Raw genomic sequence first — 12,393 nt, forward strand, 5'->3', positions numbered from 1 at the left:
GCTAGAGATTAATTCCATCGATAACTGAACACACCCAGAGGAAGTGCCACATGAGTCTACACCCTTTCCCGGGGGTACCTGTTTCATCCGGGGAACTGGGTGAGGCACTGTCTTGGGACAGTGTTGTCCAGCTGGACTCCTCATCGCTCGGTGCCAGGTTCTGGATCCGGTGTAGCGCACAATCGGTTTTGGCCCCCGTTTTAGGATGATCCTTCTTGGTCTCTGGGCTGGATGACACTGTGGCCACTTGACCATCTTCAGGGCTGAACTGGGCTTTGTTTGGTTTCTGTGGCAGCACCTCGCCATTCCCAATGATGGTGGAGGCCAGGCCCTGGCCCAGCTGGGACTTCTCTTCCACAACCCCGTGCTGGTTGCCCGAGTTCTGCTCTAGGTCTCTGGTTGAGGTTTCCAGGTCTGCATAGTAATTTAGGAAGCTCTTGGTTCTCCGGGGTTGGGAGGGTAAAATTTCAGAGCCTGAGGAATCACACGGGTGGGGCTCTTTGCCCTCTAACTTCTCAGAAGTTATGTTGATGACCGCCGTGGGGCTGACGTTTTTGTTGGGGTCCTGCTGTCCTTGTTCTGCAGCCTTCCGGAGCTGGTTCTCCCCATTTTTCACCAGCTTGATGTTGGCAGAGCCGTTTCCCAGCAGGGGCTGTGCAGCTGGATCAGAGAGGCCCATCGCCACCTGGATGTTAGTTAGTGCATATTTTTTCCTGCATTTGGGGGGCGTGCTGTTCTTGGTTTCGGTGTGTTTTATCTCCGCATTCAACAGTTCATTATGGGAGGAACGAAGATGAAGGGTATTTGGTGGTGTGGCCGGGCTGTTTCGATTCGTGATGTCTGTGGCTCCGCTGCTGGCCATAAACCCTGCCACAGTGTCTACACCCGCGTCAGCTGGAAACAAAGAAACTCGTCGTTAGCTGCCTGACATGATTAAACTGCTTGGCATACAGTGAGCCAACATTTTTATACAAAAAAATTGGAAGAGTTAATGCTTCCATTGCATACATTCTTTTTTTTTTTTTTTTTTAAGATTTTATTTATTTATTTGACAGAGAGAGACAGAGCGAGAGAGGAACACAAGCAGGGGGAGTGGGAGAGGGAGAAGCAGGCTTCCTGCGGAGCAGGGAGCCCGATGATGGGGCTCGATCCCAGGACCCTGGGACCATGACCTGAGCCAAAGGCAGACACTTAATGACCGAGCCACCCAGGCGCCCCTCCATTGCATGCATTCTTATGGAACTGACCCATTTTCCTCTTTATTTTCACTGCTCACTCATAAATTAAATAGGAACAAATAAAAGGCTTAATGTGGATACACAAAAGCCAATTTATAGAAAAGCTAAGAGGTCTAAGGGTCCAAAGTTTATTTAGCATCTCCCTTTTGCATTCATATAAAAGCATTTTCTTCTGGTCATTATTCACAACCTTGAAAATCACCCCCTTTCTACACATTCACACCACAATTCTATTCTGCAGTTCCTTTGGGCAACAAAAAAAGTTGCTCAAAAATCCTCTGGGGCTCCAGCTTTCTTAATTAACCTACAAGGTCACTGTTCATTGATGCACCATACATCCAAGGTCATTTTTCTCAACCATGTTTGGAAATTGTGTTCCGAATGCCTGGAAAAGCCAAATCTCCATTAGAGTTTGCTAATAATTTTGTGAACATTTTTGACCTGGGCTTAGTATTTGTACGAAACAGACATTTTGGAGAAATGGCTCAGTTACTCGAGAATGTACATACACACACACACACACACACACACACAAAACTATTACTAATAATGCAGCCTTGAGCCCTTGGCTACTGCCGTGTTAGAGCCCCCATAGGAGTCTGAATACATTCCACTGAATTAAAATACAGACTCAGCTGTTCGCAGTCCTCATGTGCCCTTACAGGACTCCTAGGAAACCACCTGACAGTTGCATTTATCTCAAATATTGTTCATACCATCAATGATTTATTCCATGTGTCTCTTGCTAGGAAGAAAGAAAGGTTACTCAGACTAGAAGGGAATAAAATTCATCAACAAGAATTCCTAAGGTTTCACATTTCTCAGTCTATGAAGAATGACCCCTTTCTTATCTGATCCTTTGCCCTCCACAGAGACTTCAGTGAGTTTACACCAGCAAATGAACCAAAGCACAGCTCCTAACATTCCTAAAATTGTATTGTGACAACTCCCTCTTCCACCCCCAGGCAAAACAGGGACATTCCCCAGGAGAGGAAGGTAAGAATGATCTTCCTTTTGGGAGCTTAGAGGTATTCCTTTCTATCATCAAATACTCAGAATCACCTACTTTAGGAAAGAGTCACCCACTCATCCTGGAGTCTGTGTGCTTCTAGAAAGGTAGGCAACATATGCTGTAGGCAGTGCCCACATTTATAACGCAATGACCGTGTGGCCTACAGAGATAGTTAAGGGCTGTAACCTGAAGTGGTTAAACCTCGGACCCCATTCTTATAGAAGTGTTATTTATCAGGACTCCTGCTTACCCAGCAACACAGCTAAGCACCTGGGCTTCATTTTATAGGAAAAGAGAATCTAGTTTGTTTCTCCCTTTTAAACAATACTCTGATGACTAAATTTTTTATTTATTTTTTTAAGATTTTATTTATTTATTTATTTATTTATTTGACAGAGAGAGAGAGAGATAGTGAGAGAGGGAACACAAGTGAGGGAGTGGGAGAGGGAGAAGCAGGCTTCCCGCTGAGCAGGGAGTCCGATGCGGGGCTCGATCCCAGGACCGTGGGATCATGACCTGAGCCGAAGGCAGACGATTAATGACTGAGACCCAGGTGCCCGTGATGACTAAATTTTTAAAAATTATACTGTTCTAACTTTACTACCATTTTCATGTATTCCAATTTAGAATTCACCCTCACTCAAGAGTAGCACTTGATGTGAAAGGGCTCACCTTGAACCCACATGAAGTTTTCCCTGCGACACTTATCTATAACATGGGCACACAAGAGAAAACTCTTGGTTATTCAGAATGACATTACTATGAGAAAGTAGGAAATCTTTGGCTTTTTTAAAGACATCACAGAAAAATTTCTATGAGGCTATTTTATGATGTCAGGTACTATATTCTAGCAATGTTATTAGGGAGAAAGTTTTATTTACTTTGTTCATAACCATAAACATTTTCAGAAAGAATACTATCAAAATTTCTAGGTGATTAAGTAGCTTTTATATCCTAGGTGTGACAGATAAAAACTTTAGCCATGTTCTCATTAGCCTTCTGGATCCCACTGTCCTCCCTATGCCCTTTCTAACTCTTCTGTGTGCTAGAAAACACGAAGGGGAGGTTTGGGCGAGTTACATTAGAACAACAGGACCATCCTGTACAAAACAGGTCTGTTTGTGCTGTTTTTGTAGATCAAAGCCTGAACATAGTTTGAGTGTGTTTTAGATATTAAATGATGGTATCATCTGAGAGCAAAATCAAAGGTTCACATCTAGAACTCAGGCAGCCAAGTTAATGCTATGAAGTACACGGTTGTCTCTAGGAGTTAACTATCAGCTAGGCGGTCATCTGGGGTCAAAAGAAGTAGGCAGAAGTTAGCAAATTCCTAGAAAGACCAAGGCTTCAAAGAAGGAGGCCCCTGAAAGTGGGAGGCAGTGTGAGGATAAGAACAGAGAACTCAGGGCTAGGGAGACAAGGCTACTTACTAGCTGAGTGATCTAGGACACGAGACCTTCAGCGTCCTTTTCTGAAAAATGGGGACATTAATAGCACCCAGTTGTTGTGAGGATTAAAATGAGAAATGCATGCAGAGAGTTCAGCATAGTACGTAACAATAAATGTAAGCAACCCTCATCCCTTTACAACCAAGGGACAGAGCACAGGGTTGCCTGCCAGGGCCCCCAAATTTACCACCTGATTTGCTCCAAGTGATAGAAATGGTCCTGTTGTATGGACACAGAGAAAGTAAACAGACTAACAAGATGGGATAAAGACGTTGGGTCCAGAGGGGTTTATTAATAGGGGAAAAAATTCCTCAGTGTAAGAGAAAGGAGGTTTGTGTTTCTTTTGTAAAGCAAAGAAAATCTTACAATGTGTCTTTAAATCTTCTATGTGGCTGTTTTCTTTGGAGTCTAAAAGCTTAAGAATAAGTCCAAATTCTTTGATATAACAGATAAGTTAATTAAACTCTCCATCTCTTTCCTGTAAAATCATGATAGTAATAGTAACTTCACCTCACTGAGTTTTGTCAAAAACTAAGAGAGATGGCTGTCAAGTATTTAACCTAATGGCTGGCATACTGTTAGGGATTAATACTATTTTACAGTTCTTCCTTCCTCACACACTTTTGTCTCTGATCACCATACCTCAGGCCACCACATTTATTGAGCACTTTCTTCTTGCCAGGCACCATGCTGGGAATCGGGAAACCAAGACACACAAGGTCCAACCTGCTAAGTGCTTTCAGCCTTGTTGAAGACAAACACACAATAATGTGATAAAAATCAACCAGGATGGGAGTTGGGGGAGCTGCAAAGAAGTAAGTGGTCTTCCCACCTCAGTCTGGAGAGGATCTGAAGGTAAGATGGTGGATCAGCATTTGGGGAATCTTAGCAAATCAAAACATAAAAGGAAATGTGGTAAAGGGGAGGAAGAGTCAGGCAGAGTCCTACAAGACATGCTCCAAGGGTTTGGACTTGACCCGGAGGCAGAGAAGAAGATGAAGCACTTCAGTAGCATGAAGGATGAATCTGAGGCTGAAGAGAAACACAGAGAGAGAGGGAGGGAGAGAGAGAGAGAGAGAGGGAGAGGATGTGCGCTGGTGTGTGTGTTGTATTCCTTTATGTGGTGGAGGGAAAGGGCAACTTTCCTCCAGCATGTTCTCCAAGATGACTCTGGTGAAAAGGCATTAAAGAAGCAACATAAATGAGGCAATTAAAATATCAGTGGTCACCAGGGAAAGAGCAGAATGAGGTAGACAGAGGGTCTACCTAAGCAAAGAGGCAGGCTAGCCCCATCTTCATGCCCTTCCATTTGGTGTTAGTGTCTGACTCTGACATTGATCAAAGAGAAGCCAAACACAGGCATGGAGACCACCTGGAAAGCTACCATAAATCGTCCAATCAAGGCAGTACGGAAAGAACAAGGTGGGCATGAGAGACTTAGGTATGGCGGGGGAGTGGGGGATCTTTCCTTCTCACTGCCATCGTGCTGACTCTAGTCATTGATCTCCTGACCAGAGCATGAAGACAAGGCCTCCATTAAGCAGCACTGGCTGATTATAAGAACATGGACAGCTTCTGTCCCTAACAGCTTTGGGAGAATGGCAGAGGTGGGCAGCGAGTGACCTTCAAGGAACTTCACTAAAAAACAAAGTGGGGGGAGAGAGGAGAAGCTGGAGGATGATTTGGGGTTATAGGAAGGCATTTTTGTTTTTTAAAGAATAGAGTCTTCGTGATGTTTAATTGCTTATAAGCTGGAAACACAGAGGGCAATAGAGAAGGAACAAATGGAAACACAAAAGAGGGACAGACGAATAAGGGAGAATCCAGGTGATGAGAGGAGGGACCACAGCAGACATGAGAGAGTCAGCCTTGCCCAAGACAAGGGCTACTTCTTCAGGAGGGAAGGAAGGAGAGGGGGGATGGGTGGGGACAGGCACATACACCCCCGCGGTGACACCAAGCCGAGGGGAAGCAGAACTGACAGCCTCAATTTTCTCTGTGAAAGGAAAGTCTCCCCCTGAGGGGAAGCAGGCTAGGGGAACATAAGGAGAGGAACAAAGTCCAGAAATAGTCACGTGGGAGAAACACAGAGTTGGCGACTTTTTCTAAAAGAAATGTGAAGTTTGATGGCATAAGAACAGACACACAGATCAATGGAACAGACTAGAGAGCCCAGAAATAAACCCATGGATGTATGGCCAATTAACTCATGACAAAGGAGCCAAGAATATACAACTGAGAAAGGACAGTCTCTTCACTGAAGGGCGCTGGGAGAACGGGACAGCCACATGCCAAGGAATGAAAGCGGACCCGGCCCTTGTCCCACACAAAAGCACTAACTCTAAATGGATTAAAGACTTGAACATAAGACCTGAAACCGTAAGATTCCTAGGAGAAAACACCGGCAGTATGCCCCTTGATATGGGTCTTGACAATGGTTTTTTGGATTTGACACCAAAAGTAAAGGCAACAAAAGCAAAAATAAACAAGCAGGACTACATCGACCCAAAAAATCTTCTGCACAGCAAAGGACACCATCCACAAAATGAAAAGGCAACCTACTGAATGGGAGGGGGAAAGAAAGACACAGTCACAGAGGGGGACAGGGTTAAGGTGTCGGATGTGCGGAAGTGAACAAATGAGGAATGCATTCTGGGTATGGCCTGGGGAGGGCAGGGAATGGAGCCGGGAAGGGGATGGAGAGCTGGGAGGAAAAGGTCAAGGAACAGGTGTTACAGGAACAAGGAAATGTTTTCAACCCCAGCTGCATGAATCCCTTGGGGAGCTTTAAAAAAGAAGTACAGAAGGCTAAGACCCACTCCTAACGACACCCCCAAAGATTCTGATTCAGTCAGCCTGGGATTGGGCCCCGTAAGGGTGATTCCAATGCGTGGCCAAGGCTGAGAACCACTAGAACCAGGTAATGATTTCAGAGGCACTTGGGACGCTCTGATCATGCCCGTCCCCCCATCCTTATCTTTGCGCACATCTTCGGCATCCTTCCCTCCTATCTGGCAAATTTCTATTTCACCCTTAAGATTCAAGGTAGGTATCACATAGTTGTGAAAAGTCTTCTTGCCCCTCCAGGCGGATTCCAGGGCTCCTTCTTCTACACTCCCAAACCTCCCTGCACTTATCTCTATGACAGCATCATTCCCATTGTGTTATTTTTGCCCTGTTGAAGTTTCCCATTAGACTGTGACCTCCAGTGACCAGAAGCACAGCACACAGTAGGTACTCAATGCACGTTTGTAGAATAAGTCATTGAATACAGTGAGAAAAAAAAAAAAAAACCACCAGTGTTTTGTTAACATCTCAAGAAATGTTTACATTAAAAGTCTAGCTTTTCTCAGGCTTTTATCCCAGGTAGCATCTGAGCAGGACTTAAACTAAAATCTTTCAAGAGACTATCCAGACCGATTTATTTTACTCCTCGGTCTCGGCTCAAGAAAGTTCTTGTTCAATTCTGCCGTAACTCCCTAAAGAAGAAAAGGCTATTTAGAGTCAAAAGTACATGTGTTGTGACCCAGAACAGACTGGTATACTTCTCTACCAGACCTGATTTCTCATCAGCTGTCATCCTACCAGCTCCAAGTTTTCCAGGCTGAGCAGAGGCTCTGGTACACACGACCCAAAGTTCCCGTCACCACCGTGCCCCCAGCACCTAATTCCGGGCCTTCCTCTGTTTCCTCCCTTCCTCATATTTGCCACCAGCATCATTAGTAACAATCAACAGAAGAGAATTACATATGCTGGGAAAGAGCAACGCAACAATAATGTAAATACTAAAAATTATGGAGAAAAACTAACGCTCTGGGGATATAAAAATGAAAGGATGACTATCTTCCTCTTCTGCCCGGGGACCACTCCCCCTCACCCAGCTTTTGCTTTCACTATTCTCCACGTAAGACTTTTTAGCCTGCTTTTCCTGATACTAGTACTATATTGAGACTCAGAAGTTGGTGCTTCCAAGCCACTTCCATTTATCTTTGCCTCCCATGATCTTACTACAGATTTGAGATCAAAGACCACTTGGTCTAATACTCCCTATAAATTGGGGGGATGGAGGGAGTTAAATCCATTGACACGTGGGCTAGACCCTACGTGAGAATTCATGGCATTGCCAGCCCACATTTCCCAGACTAAAGGTATCGGAATAGCCCTTCGTGAGTTTCTTATCCTACTGAATTCTCTTAATTTTCCTTGAAGTATTCCTCCAGTAAATCGCATTTCCCCTTTCCACCTCCCCCACGCCTGCTTTCAGGCCCACATCACTTACTGTTTCTTTCTAAATCTACAAGCATAACGGCTCTGCAGTCTAGCCTGACACATTTTGCCCTGTATCATTCTAAAAACAAACTGATCATGTAGCTCTCCTGCTTAAAACCATCTACTGGCCCCCTGGTATTCAAATTCAGCTCACTCTACAACCACTTCAAATTCCCCTATGCTAATCTCAGTCGACCCCTCCAGTCACATCTCCCATCACTGCACCCCCTCACCTCCCCCATGTTCTCTACATCGCAGCTACAATCAACTTTCCTGACAATGCCCTCTCGACTCTTTCCCCCCTGCACAAGTTTGTCTCCTCTGCCTAGGAATGTCCTTTGCCCTCATCTCCTCTACTCCCCCCCAACCCTATATACCCTGCCTGAAAACTCCTATAAATGCTTCAAAACCCAGCTTCTTTAGCCTTCCTCTGATTCCTATACACAATGATGGCTGCCCCCTCCTCCACGCTAGGTACGTAGCAGGCTGTTCACATCGGCACTTCTATACTATACCATAAATATCAACTGAGATGTCTATCTCCCCTTCTAAATCGTAAGTTCCTTAAGGTTGGTGACTGTTTTATTCATTTTTTAGGATAGTTTTATTGAGATATAATTTACATATCATAAAGCTCACAGCCCCACCATTTTTCTTGGGGAATCAAACTTTCTACACTCTCATTCCTTCATTCAATAGAGTCTCTGGTATGCACAACCATGGAAAAGATATGGTTCTAACTGCTAAGATTATAGCAGTGAACAAGACTGACAAAATAAAAATACCTACTCTTGCGCAGCTTACATTCTAGGGGTTCAAGCCCAAGTGTTTCAGGCAGAGATGACACTGCCTCTTAATTTGTGGAAGACATGGCCCAGGCCCAGCCAGTCAGCAGCAAATCCCCATGGCTATGGTGACCGGCTCAAGGAAAAGCATGCGACCCACACAAAGCCAGTCCTAAGACTGTTGCCGGAATGATCCGAGAAGGGGTGCTCTCTTTTCTCTTTTTCTTGAACTAGAAGATATAAGCCTAGAACTCTGAAGGGTCACCAACAAGAGGCAACCTGAGTTAGCATGGACCTATGAGCAAGTAGATCCATGAGGCAGAGAGAGAGGAGGAAGCTCTAATGACGTTGTTGGAATCCCTAAAACAAGCCACACCTGAAACGTGATACCCCTAGACTTCTTGGGTATTAAAATCAATTGATTTTTTGTATGTGCTTAAGAGTTTTCTCCTTTTAGCAACTGAAAAAAAAAAGGCTTTGTTAATAAATGGAGTACTTTTTATGAGTCCTAAACAAAATGAAGCCAGGATTCCTTAAATTCCATGGCTAACAAAGCTTTCAGGAACCCAGAGTCACAAAGATCCCAGCACAGAGATGTGACCCCGTAATTCGGATGACATCCTAATATAAACCTATGCTGGAACCTGTAGTTAAACCTGCCCCCTCAGTTTCTCTTTTCTGAGACCTCTAGGCATCTGTCCAAGAAAAATTTTTGTCAGGAGCGACAGGAAACTCTTCTCTCCATAACCCGCTGCTCTCCGTGTGCTCCCACGACACGCTGATAAAATTGGAAATTGACAAATGGCCCAGGGAAGCTCCATGTTTGCCCTGTTCATCAGGGAAACTTCACAGTTTCTTTACTTTCATTTTTCTGCTACACAGTTTTATTTCCACTGAGGAGTTAACAGCCAAACTTCTACCCTGAGGAATGTTGCCTTTTGAACTAGACCTCAAAGTATTAAAGAAATGAAATAACTCCGATTTTTTTTTTCTTTTAGGAAGGAGAGGCAAAATAAGGCTGGTTTCCTGAAATTACTCTTGAAAGTAAACTCTCAATGTGGCGAAAATGATAAGAACTTCTCTCTGAACAAAAGAGGCAAAGGTTATAGGTCACTGAGGCAGATAGATCACGGGATTAGAACCTTGGAAGTTTCTTTCTTTCTTTTTTTTTTTTTTTTTAAGATTTATTTATTTATTTTAGAGAGAGAGAAAGAGCACGCTTGCATGTAAGCGGGGGGTAGGGGCAGAGGGAGAGAGGGAGAAAGAATCCTCAAACAGACTCCCTGCTGAGCACGGAGCCGGCCGTGGGGCTCGATCCCAGGACCCTGAGATCATGACCTCCTGAGATCATGACCTGAGCTGAAACCAAGAATAAGACGCTCATCCAACTGAGCCACCCAGGCGCCCCTAACCTTAGAAGTTTCTAAAGCCAGAGGAGAGCGGCTTCACACAGCTGATTCACAGGGCAACTTCCCCAGGCTTTAGGGGAAGAGGGTGATTTCAACAGCTAGGTCTCACCCACCTAAGGGTTTCCCATGCCCACTCAACTTAATTGCCTGAGGATAGGCTTTGTTAAACATCCCAAGGGGAGCTGCGGAGACTCAAGAGAGATGTACCAGATACTTTTCTTCAAGAAACTGTCAGAGTGAGTAATGAGAAGAACAGTTATTAAACAAACTCACCATGGCTCAAGTAGGCAGAGAGTCTTATGAGAAAAAGGCATTTGGGATGAGGAAAGAGGTTTAGAGAAGCACCCCTGAAAAAGCACAGCTGAGCTGGGTCTTGAAGGGTAGGCAGGAGTCCACCGGTGGCCCAGGATGAGAAAGGCACGCCAGATGAGGGAACCTGGCATTCCAAAATCACCCCTGGCAAATGTGAAGATTAGCTGTTTTGGAAACCCAAGTCAGAATTTGTATATTCAAATAAGAATGAAGACCTTCAAAGCAGTCACCTTGGGACAGTATATGCTTATCCCAAGGATATTTTCTCCACTCAATTTCTAAGCCATTTTCATCGTTTAGAAGAGGCTTAACATCTTTGGAAGATTAATGTATGTTTTAAATACAGCTCTAGATTTTTATGACCAAGTCTGATGAATATGGTCAATGATCAAGCTTGAGAATACTGGTTTAGGTGAGAAAAAGCAGGTGAGCGATCAAATAATGAATGACAGGTTTTCTTGAGTAACTGACAAGCTGGGCCTCAAGTCAATTCCAACAGGGAATATAAAACAATGGCAAAATCCTTGAAATAGGGAACTATTAGACTATGTCACGGGCTAAGACCTGCTTGGAAGGGACTCCTGAGTTGAATCTTGAAGGTTCAAGAGGAATCTTCCAGGCAAATAATGGTGTATGTTCTGGGGTATGTTTGTTTTTTAAAAGGCTCCCTCTAGTCACAGCTCCCAAGAGTCGAGAAATGGGATGGAAGGCTACCTGATCTCAGTTACCAGTCCAGACTTTCCTGCACTAGCCACTACCCGAATTTTCAAGTAAAAAATGATTGGACTATACACTCCACTGAAATAAGAATCCTGCTTTCCTTGTAAGACATGTCGCATCCCATACTAATACACAGTAGTAGTAGCTGTCACTGAAAAACCCTGCTGGATAACGGTGTCATTATCTCTTATATGACTAGCAGTGAATAAAAGCAATTTGAGTACTGTTAGGAAGAAGGAATACATTAGCACAATAAAATATAAGTGACAGTAAGAAATTCCTAGAAGTTATTTGATCAGTTCACTTCCATTTAGAGGAAAACACATTTTATATACTTGCCAGCTTTGTTCTTAAGTTTCTAGCCAGAGCCTATCTTGCCATGGAATAAAAAATTTTAAATGCTAAAGAATTCCTAAAAGGAATCATTCTCAACAATTTAAACTGAGTTTTTTTAAAAGGACACATGTATTTGCCTTGATTTACCAAAATTAATATGCCTTTTCAAATATGTACTTACAAAGAAAATCTATTCCCTGCCCCTAAATTATCACAGCGTGATCAGATGGCCTCTAAGAATCGGCTCTAAGTTCCTAATTTTCCTGTGTGAATTTAGGCTTGTCACAAAACATTACTTGTTTTTGGCTGTTTTGAATAAAAAAGGTATTACCTGTGGTTCATATATCTCTACTGAGCTTAGTGTTTATTCTCTTATGTTTTATTTAGTTTTCTGTTGAAACAGAACATGCAGTATTCTATAAAGGGGAAAACAGCTTGGATGTACTTCCGGAGTTTAATTACAGAACTGAGAGACTTTAATACCTATTTGTCCATGGCTTAAACCTACTTACTTAAAAACTCAGAATTTGCTGCGTGGTTTGTATCCTAACAAATACAGATTCCACCAGATTCATCTTTCACTTGCAGTCCTATCCTCTGTTTAATTTAAAATGTTAATGCAATTACTTCTTCCTTATTATATTACTGTGAGGCGAAGAAGTAAATTCCACACCACATCGTGTATAGACTAGCATCCACCATGACACAAAGAAAGGATATACAATAAAATTAAGCTGGTTCCTTAAGGCCTGAATATAATCAGCACTAGATCGGGGAGAATACTGAATTGGGGAGTTCTACTCTAGACAAACCCAACAATGGCTAAGATGCTGTTTATGGAGACATACCACCGACACCTCACTG

The 12,393-nt window shown here is 43.5% G+C and overlaps 1 protein-coding gene across 20 annotated transcripts in view; it reads right to left on the reverse strand.

Annotated features, from left to right (window-relative positions):
- APBB2 (amyloid beta precursor protein binding family B member 2) overlaps positions 1-12,393 on the reverse strand; it is a 365,427-nt gene that overhangs the window by 183,314 nt on the left and 169,720 nt on the right. For all 20 annotated transcript variants that reach the window (XM_064584403.1, XM_064584412.1, XM_064584409.1 and 17 more), the window contains one exon: positions 79-894. In XM_064584403.1, the coding sequence (XP_064440473.1) occupies positions 79-894 (816 nt within the window). The remainder of the gene's footprint in view (positions 1-78; positions 895-12,393) is intronic.

This window comes from Mirounga angustirostris, unplaced genomic scaffold, assembly GCF_029215605.1.
Source record: "Mirounga angustirostris isolate CCGP_5_RB_7025 unplaced genomic scaffold, mMirAng1.0.hap1 SCAF_2, whole genome shotgun sequence".
Lineage (NCBI taxonomy): Eukaryota > Metazoa > Chordata > Mammalia > Carnivora > Phocidae > Mirounga > Mirounga angustirostris.